At 37.8% G+C, this 10,122-nt stretch overlaps 1 protein-coding gene across 1 annotated transcript in view; it reads left to right on the forward strand.

The window, feature by feature from the left end:
• Window positions 1-3,027, forward strand: part of SETD3 (SET domain containing 3, actin histidine methyltransferase) — a 66,032-nt gene extending 63,005 nt beyond the window's left edge. The window contains exon 13 of the mRNA XM_027892403.1: window positions 217-3,027. Within this exon, the coding sequence (XP_027748204.1) occupies window positions 217-660 (444 nt within the window). The 3' untranslated portion in view covers window positions 661-3,027. The remainder of the gene's footprint in view (window positions 1-216) is intronic.
• Window positions 3,028-10,122: the final 7,095 nt, after the last annotated feature.

Here is a 10,122-nt window from a genome sequence, read left to right on the forward strand (position 1 = left end):
CTGACTTCACTTATTGTCAGAGTGATTTATGGAGAGAAATTTTGGGCTCCTTTATGAATTCATGACAAATTTCACTGGGACTCCTTGCAGACCCCTTTGTGTCCCTTTGCCTCAGCCTGGGGATCCTGGTGTCACTTAACAGAAAGAGAGGAGAGGTGAAGGATTGTTCTGTTGTGTTGGTTGTTACTAACAAACCTGCTTTTTCTTTTCTAACAGGGTGATAAGTCCTTCTTGGAGACTCATGACCTCACTCCACATGCAGTCATGGCTATCAAATTGCGCTTGGGTGAAAAAGAGATCTTGGAGAAAGCAGTGAAGAGTGCGGCTGCCAGCCGAGAGTATTATACCAAACAAATGGCAGATGGAGCTCCGCTTCCTAAATATGAAGAGAGCAATATTGCCTTGTTGGAGAACACTGTGGCAGACTCTAGACTCCCTATTGTCCTGAGAAACCTAGAAGATGTGGAAGAGCAAGGGGACTTAAAGATTGATGAAGCCATTGATGCTGAAGTCACAGAGAATGGGTTTGTAAACGGTGAAAACTCTCTATTTAATGGGACCAAATCTGAAAGTGAAAATCTAAATAAAGAGAAAAGCAACAGAGGGACTGAAGCTGCCAAAGAATCTTCTTCAGAAAGTAATAATGAGGTTAAAGAATAGTCCTAAAATTTTACTTTCTTGTGAAATTAAACTAGCTGAAGTTTATGAACAGTGCATTTATGTTGGTGTGTTTCTTTGTTAACATTTCTCTTTCTGCAGAGAAAAATGATTTTGCTGCTTTATATAAAATTGAATTTTAAGTTATTTAAAAGATTTAGCATCCCTTTTCAATTAAGATTGCCATCTTGCTTTCAGGCAAAAACTGGGGAAAGAGGTGCCTTTGGAAGATTTTGCAGCCCTTTGTTGAACCAAATGTATTTTCTTCCTGGGGAAGAATTAAGCTCTTCTATCTGCTGTGCGTTTGTTGTTCTGTCACTCTGACTACCGAAATTAAAAGCCTGCACTGCCTCCTGCCAAGAAAAGCAGAAGGCAGGACTGAGTCGGTATTCAGCATGAAGGTGGGAGAGCAGTACAGCAGAAAACTGCATGAGAGGATCAGAAACTTGGGAGACTGGAGGAAAACCTGTTTAAAATCAGGTGTGCCAGTCCAGAAAAAGGTAAGGTGGCAACCTTATGATTGGTAGTTTTAAATGTTGATGAGAATCCAAATTGTATACACTTTAAGTGATCTCTGAAGATTTCAGTTTACTTTGTCTTCTGTTTACTGTATAAAAGTATCTCATCTTCTTCAGTCAGAGTTAGGCTGCTACAGTACAACATTCACCAACTTTTAAAGGCTGACTACTTTTTATTTCCAGGCAGTACCTTTTATTTACAAGGTTGGCAGAGCTTCTGGAGGTTTTGAAAGCAAATAGGCCAAGCCACAGCTTTAAACTGTACTCATCAAAGTGAGGTCGCTTCCCAGCTTCTTCAGGTTTTCACAACTAGCTAGAGATTTTCAAAGCTACACTTTTTACTAAACCATTATTAAAAGGAAAATATTATTAATATTCCTCTCTGCTACTCCTTCATTTCTGTGGTGTAGGATGTAACACTGAATGTGACATGGTTACCTGATCTTACTCAGCTTCATCTTTTGGTTAAGATATTAATTGATACTACTTTCTCAAAGGAAATGGCAAACAGGCTGATGTAATTTTGGCCCAAGTCCAGACACAGCCAAATACGCCTTGAGCTTTGCCATTTAGATTGTGTCTTCATCTGGTGCACATTTCTTGGGATACCTCCACAGGTTAAGCAGGTCTACTGTCACCAGCAGTTTTGGTCACCCTCATCTTGTATGTTTTAACTTCTCGGTGGAAACAATACAACCCTAGCACTGTGCAATATCAGAACAAGGGTAATTCCAAGGCTTGACTTTGAAATTACACGGTTATTGGGAGGAGAGGAGGGTGAAATATTTTTATTTTGTTGGTGAATTTAGAGGAGTATAAAGTGATTTAATTCTGTTCTCAATATTAAGGACTTTGTCTTTTGCCTTTGAATCCTTAAGTTCACAATAATGGATAGAATGGAAAGCTTGGACGGATGTTTAAAGCTCAATAGAGGTTGCGAACTGCTCATCCAAGATCAGTTGCAGTAAAACGTCTTTTGGCATATTCATAGTTTTATTACATTTTGCTTCTTTTATACTGCAACTTGGAAAGTGTGTTTTTGCATCAATGTTTGGTGCAATACACTCTTAAGTAGTGACTTTCGGGTTGTCATAGCAGTTCTGGTGTTCAGCTAGTATCAGTGCGGGGAAAATAGAAAAAATAGTTTTTTAAAAAATATTTCACTAAGAATGGCACGTTGCCATTGCACCTTGGATATTGCTTCATCACTAACAAGATGCTGGACCAGTATTTTTGTAACTATATGCTGCCTTTGGTAGAATGTTATGAATTGTTGTCTTGACAATTTAAATGTCATACGAAAGTCATTACATTTCGGTTTTTATTAGGACCAATATTCCATTTCTGTTTCTGCCACTTACATCGCACAACATTGTACTAGATATTATGATGCAATTCTGAAACTAGCCTTCCCTGAAAATTATAACTGTAATTCAGAATTTAAATGCTTTGATTCAATCTGATACACTGTATTTTGTTCCAGTGTTTGCTAATATCTATGGCTTAGCAAAGCCTGTGGTCACCACAGGACAGAATGTGTGGGTTTTCTTGAATAAAATATAGTTTACCATGTCTTCACTAGTGAGTGTATTATACAACCAAAACCTCTACCTGCTACTGACTGCTATATCTTTTGGGGTTTGTGGGAAGAGGAATACCTGTCCAGGTATACAGATAAAGATTAAAGAAGAAATAGCTGGGGGGAGGGGGGAGGGAAGAAAAAGAAAAATATTCTAGTTCTAAACAGAAAGGGAAAGTGTTCTATTGAGTGCATGGTCAAACTCTTATTTTTCATTTGTTAGTGTTACTTAGAAAAATATGTTACACACAATAAAAACAGTGCGTAATCTAATATTGTAATTTGCATTTTTCCTCTATGCATGTGATGGTTCCTCAGAAGTACTAACCTAAAACTTAAGCTTTTGAAAACTGAGGTGGAAACAAAAAAAAAATTGGCACTGATGAGCCCTTATTACCATCTGTCATGAAAACAGACCTTTCAAAGCATTTTAAAGTTAACTTTCTTCATAATGTTTGGTTAAGAGGCTGTTCACACTAATCCCAGGCTAAATGCCAAATCTTGCTTCTGTTTAGCTATCTAAAGTATTCCTGTAAGAAAGACATCACTTGGATTTCTCGGACTGTTCTCCAAAAGCAAAACAGGGGGAAAAAAAAAAAACCTTTTGAATTTTACATGAACCTACCTACTGATAAATCGTCTCCCTAACAACCTATAACTAGTTTGGCTCTGTATGTGAGATGGTGTCCATATCCCTCTGTTGATAAAGTCGAATATACAAAATTGAGCAACAACCTCCACTCTGAAAAATGTTTGTGAAGTGTAAATGCAACCTTAGCTTAAGTGCTGTCATCAGTGAGGGAGAAATGAAAACCTTCTGACTGTGGAGGTGAGATGGTTTATGTTCTTGGCTAGAATAAGTATTCTTTCCTTTGAAAATCATTAAAAGGCAGTATGTGCAGAAAATCTGTGCAACTCAATGGTAACTGCCTTCTTGAGGCTAATTTGCTTTTAGAGAGGAATGATCATCATGGAGTTATGAAACCTGCATGATTCAGTGGTACTCTGAAAGATTTAGGTTACACAGACTTCTCTAGTTCACATGTTTAGAAACAGGATTTAATATCTGCTGCTGCCCCTTCTATCCACCCTTATTTTATAGAAAGGCATGCAAAGTAATTAAGAAACATTATTTGAAATGTTTCAGTCAGACACAAGAAAAGTGCTCCCCAAAAGTGCTCCCACTGCTCTTTTCTGATTTTATGGACTGAAAGTCAGTCCAGCTGTTTCTTGTGCTCTGTGCCAAACAGGGGTTTTCAGAAAAAAACATGCTCTGCTGAATTTGTCTGATGAAGCAATACCCACCCCTTTTTCTCTAGAAGATTTCTAACTGATCCTTGTTGAAGTCAGATATGACCACATGATTTTCACATAATTACCATCTATATTTAATAGTTTCTATCATGTTTTCTTCCTTGTATGCATTGCGTGCTGTGCAAAGTACAGCACATTAAATTGGTGACTCATGGTTAGAAGAGCTTTCTTAGTGTTTCTCGGTTTCTACATCTATTTCCTAACAAATGCCACAAGTTTGGAAACCATGTGGAGGATTTTTCAGTTAAAATAGAAAAAAAATCCATAATTAAGAGGAAAAAAAGCCACAAATGGTCCTGGTTTCTGCACCTGGTGTCATTTTTAATCATGGAAGATTAAGCTAGACAGGGAAGGAAAGCAAGGAAATGTCCTTTCTGAAGCTGAAGATAAGAGCTGGACAAGTGAACAGCAGCTAACTTGTCTGGGAGGCAGGGGTTGCTGTTCTGAAGAATATGAACTTTAGGAATTATTTCAGTGAGTGTTCTAAAATAAAAGCATCTCCAGCTAGTTCTGTAATTACTGTGAGATTTTGATTTCACAATTAGGCAAGGGCTTCACTTTTCCGAGGAACTGGTGAAAACATACAAATTACAAACTGTTGTGTTGTGCTAAACTGGCAGCAAAGAGCAGATCTAAGTGGCTGCTGCCTTACTGTCAGTGCAGTGCTGGGGCAACTAGAAGGGGTCTGGGTTGGAGTCCATTAACTTCTCTGCCATTGTGGGACAGCTGCTCAACATAAGGGGGTAAGGAAAGGCTTTGCTAATCCAACAGTGAAGGACTGCACAAAACCAGAGCAGTATGAAAAGAGAAGATAGTGTTGTATTCAGGGCACTCACCTGAAACAATGTGCCTAGACTTAGGAACCTTCATTCACATGATATTTTCGGGTATAGGATGATTTTATTATATAAAGTTGATCAAGCACAGAAGAGGCTTTTGAACCTGAGTCTTCTGTCCTTCCAGTCTGGAGAAACCAGACAATCATTTTCCAGTTAAATCCAGTTCAGACATGGCAAAGTAGGTGATGCTGACCACTACATCCTGTGCCTTTGAGCACCTTAACATGAATTGGAATGAAACAGATCTGTAGCCCTTTGAGACTTGACTTTGCTACTTTAGAAAGGTGTTTAAAATCTGCGTGAGGGTAGGGAATAGAATCTTGCATGGGTGAGTAATGTTGATTTCCCAGCTGAATCACCATTATTTAAGCACAGATTCAAATACCAGAAGAATTAGATAATTGAACTTAAAACATGCCTGTTTTATTTCATATTACTGTTCTTAAAAAATGGGCCAGCTTGACAGCCATGAACATACAAGTAATATGCCCTCTGAATAGAAAAGGGGCAAAAAGCACGTTTCCCTGTAGCAACCCTTATATGACAAAAGACCAAGAGTAGCTTAATTCCATCTTGGTTCCTTGTTTCACATACAGGTGTTACTGACTGGGTAGCCTCTTGCTTTGTGTTGGGCTGGGGCCACCCAGCCACTCCCTGGGTGCACTTGCTATCCATCGGAAAGTGTGGATTGTCGTCTTGGCCCATTCATCAGTGTTTGACATGGTGCTCAGGAAGTCAGGAGATTTCACATGGTGCTGCTGACTGGGATCCATGCAAATGGAGTATTTATTTATTTCTTTTAGCTTTCTTTTTGAAAGTGCTGTTTGATTTAAATATGCTGCAGTTTGTTGTCGTATTCACAAAAGTTGTCTGTTTCTCCACTGTAAGGCTGAAATTTGAAAACTGTATAGGTGTCCTGCACCCAGCAATTGCTTTATGATGTGGGTTAAGGGAAATTCCATTCCCTTTGCTTTATTCTGTGCTGGTTCACCACTTTCAGTGCTGTTAGTAACTCAGCTAAGGCTCCTAAATTCAGCACTAGTAAGTGGGGTTGTATACAGATTTGTGGTCCAAAGGTAGGAATACTGTGCCTTAAAACTGACTCTCCATACTGAAACAGGCATGCACAAATAGCCTCCTATGAACTGCAAAGGAATTTTTAGATTGCCTTGAATATCTGTAAGAAAGTCCCACTGCCTTGCAGCAATTAATTCAAGTGATTGGATGCTAGGAATGGTTTATTATAATTGCACACAGGTAGTAATTTATTAGGGTTGCTGTTTCTTTTGGCATATGTCAAGAAGGTCAGAGTTTAGACTTTTTTGGACATTAACCTAGTCTTCTGAAACTCTGAAGTTCCACTTTTTGGTCATTAATTTCGTACATGCTGAGATTGTGACAATTAACCCACTTAATAAAGGTCAAGTTTCAATTTTTTCCAATTTCTGGAACACTTAACTTTATTCCTTCTTGAAAATGGGCAGATACAGAATGATAAATAGTTATTAAATGAGAACGAAGATGTAGTTCTGCTGTCAAGATACTGTTGAATGGTTAGTAACAAAAGGACCAGACCTGCTATGGATTTGAAATAAAAGGAATAGCGTAAAACAGACTACAGATAAATGAAATAGAAAAGTATACATCACAGTAAGCTGTTTAAAATAATTTCCACCTATGTCCCTGTTAACTTACTCTACCTTAGCTTCTAATTATGCAAATCCATAATTTGTCCCTTTAGTTTTTTTCACGTACACGTGATTTTTCCCACAGCTCTAACATAGCATCTAACCACAGCTGAGAGGCATAAAAAAGCAAAGCAAGGAAACAGTGATGATGTTTTCAGATGACCAAAGCCTAGTTATACTGCATTCTTTATTAATACCTAATTTCAGTGAGCCACAAGGTTAGTTAAAAGTAGTGGCATCAGTTCCTAAAGGATACATTGGCATGTTTTGTCTCTTAAGCTATTGCTTAAAAATTATGTCAACATTTTTGAGACCTCTGAAAACTGCCTATGAAAAAGCATATTTATTAATTTTAAGTTGTATCATCCACTGACAAAGTGTTTGCAGATGAATCAGAGCTAGTAATTTGCTATGTTAATAAAATCATTGCATCTTTAGTATTATGTCAGTGCTGAGTGATTTTTGGAAACCTATTTTTTACATGCATTTTTTAAGTTTTTAGGCATTGACTAAGACAATGAGTCCTTCTGTGGTATTACTGCAGCAGTGTATAGGCTGGTGCTGAACACTCCAATGCAGGAATGAAAAGCCTTTCAAATAATAAGAAGATGTGGAGTGAAAATAATAGTGTTTCCTGTATAATTTTTTCATTAAGTAGTACAAGTACTACTACCCAAACCTTAAAAATGGCTATATAATTGTCACAAATTCTCAGTCCTGTGGTGCTGAACAGCTCACGTCAAGTACAGGGATATGAACTGCCCAGCACTGTTAACATGTTCACCACTGCAGTTGCACAGCATTTATATTTGAATATCATCGCTCAAGATTAGATGAAATTATTTCCCCCTAGAGAAAAAAAAAAAAAAAGGTGGTTTTTGAGTTTAAAATACAACACAGTTTGGCACTGCTGTGGCTTATTTTTCACAGGAGAGGTCCAGCTATTGCTTTAAAAACTCTTGCGTTGTCCACAGAAGTTTTTACGCGTGCACACATTCACTTGAGGTACTCTCTGCTCTTTCTTCCTTTGAGAGGAGTTATTAACCTGTGCTAATGCTGTCTAAATGCTCACTAGTTAGTAGCAATACTTGTGGGACAGATGATTTAGAGCCACTTGATTCAAAATATTTTCATCTAAAACTAAGTAATAATTTCGAGTGATCAAATATCTGCTGCAGGAAGCAAAAACACAGCACAATGATAGTTAACAAGCTTACTCTCAGCAGAGTATATCAATCTTTTCTTTGGATTTTACTTCTGGGAGTAGTAATATTCTCTAACAGAACAATTCAGACATCTTAAGCTGAGTTTCAAGAAGCAGCAGCATTTTTCCTCAGTGGTATGAGGTTCAACAGGTAAGAACTTTGGACTTAAAATGATGTGCAGGCTTGAGGTGGACCTTATGCCTTTGCATCAGAAAAAATTAGCTAGTCTTTTCCTCCTCTTTCTCTTTATTAAGAAAGCTATTTTTGTCATCCATAATGGGCAACTGTATAAAAATAGGCAAGTTTTATATCTTGGCAGGATTAAATGAGAAGTATGTATGTCTTTTTTTCATATCTTTGAATATCAAAGCAAGACAAACCTATTTAGGAACTAGAATTTTATTGCTTAACATGAATTTGCATCCCGCAGTGAAGACATTCACTTTCATGGCACGTTTTCTCCCAATGGTTTCTAAATGCCTTGCAGCTCTCACAAAGCTGAATTTTTTCAGTACTTTTCTGAGATGAAGAAGCATTATTATGTTTTCTGACATGAAGAAGGGGCTACAATAAGGTGGCAGAGCCAGCATCTGTGGTGCTGGTCACAAGAGATGGTTTCCTTTTCAGGTTCACGTGAAATAGTTTTATGAACAAACTACGAGATTGTTTCTAGAAAGAGGAAAAGGGATGTGCCTGCTACATGTTTAGAACAAATGTTTACTAAAATAAGCAGTTCCTCTTTAGGAATAGAAGATCATTAAGCATTGGGGGGTTTTTCTCCCTAGTCGTGGATTGAGGGAAGAAAGTATTGCTGTAACAGCAGTGCTGTGCTAAGCCTCCCCCAAGGGCAGACCGGCATTCACAGCTGTAATTGTACCTTTTCTGATCTGGCATCTTCCCTGGGTTTGGTCAGTGGCGGCAAATGCAAATAACTTAGAAAACACTGAGGAACATCCCATTTCCAAGAAGATATAAAGAGTCAGATACAGAAAACAAGGTCAAGGTGGAAATTCTATGTGAGAAAACCTGTAAAGACTCTTTGAGGTAATGAGTAGTTGTGATACATATATAAAAGTAAATAAAAGGTGTTTAAGGAAAGGCATAACTGTTGATTTATTGACAAAAATGTTCTTTCAGGCATGTGTTAGTCTAAAGTGCACAAATCTGTAGGAAAGGGTGAGATTTAGCATGTCTTCCTTGTGTAGAAAACTGAAAACATTTGATGTATCAAAACATCCTATTTTGATGTTTCAAGGCTAATTTATTAAAAAAACAAAACCTGGGCAGTGACATGATCTCTCTGCATTTCCCTACACATTGTTTTAACATTTCTAAAGTTACTTAAATGTCAACTGTTAAGAATTTCTTGGTCATCTTCAAATTTGACAAAATTATGGAAAGCTCAGAGATTGCTGAGTCCCATTAAAGTCACCAGTCTGGTAGTGCCCTGCTTTAAGGACAGACCTGCTTCATAAGCTTATATGTTGTTAGCTTACAGAAAATCCATGTGGAGACAGCCCTAATCATAGTTCATGGTCAGCCATGAAAGTCAGAAGCATGCCTGATTCTCAAAAGCAACTTAAGTTTAAAACCTCTGATTTGGATTTGAAATTACCTTTTGAGGGTGTAAGGTACGGTGACTCTGACTTCAACCCATTTCTTTGAAATGTTGAAATCAAAAACTCAAAGAGATCAATATCGTAATAGCTTTTTGTCTTCTAGTACAAGTGATCAAGAATGAATTTTGCTGCAAAGTGAAGAACAAACTTGGATCTGAATTGGAAAGTTGCTTTTTTGTCCAGCTGCAGTACCATCCATCCTCCTTCACATAGGAGGACAAGAGGCAATCTGAAGGGCAGAGAACCTCAAACTGACCCAATAAAACATAGTTGACCACTGATACTTCATGCTATAGCAAACAAAATAAGAAACCCACCACTTACAAGGAGTCTGAAAAGGCAAAGCCTTGTTCTCAATGCTTCAAATTTCGGTTAAAGGAAATAGGCAAAGTTAAGATGACAATTAGTCCTCAGCCCTAAGATTACAAGCAGATTTAGACTGAGGGGGGAAGGTAGAAACTTAGCCCATGGGCAGGTAATTACATGGTTGTCTAAGGAGCAAGGGTTTTGCATTGCTTTTGATGCTTTTTCCATGCATGACAGAATGGAAGTTCAGTGGTCTGGGCTGGATTTCCTACATTCCACAAAAGACCAGTTAGACTGAGTCTTTGATAACACACTCATCAGTTTGGCAATATGGAGCTTGAGGAAGTGTGCATAAGTTTCCCTCCTATTTTATTTTATTTGACAAGCTTTTTTTGAA

This window comes from Empidonax traillii, unplaced genomic scaffold (genome assembly GCF_003031625.1).
Source record: "Empidonax traillii isolate 1590-97213 ecotype Southwest subspecies unplaced genomic scaffold, ASM303162v1 scaffold349:size579689, whole genome shotgun sequence".
Lineage (NCBI taxonomy): Eukaryota > Metazoa > Chordata > Aves > Passeriformes > Tyrannidae > Empidonax > Empidonax traillii.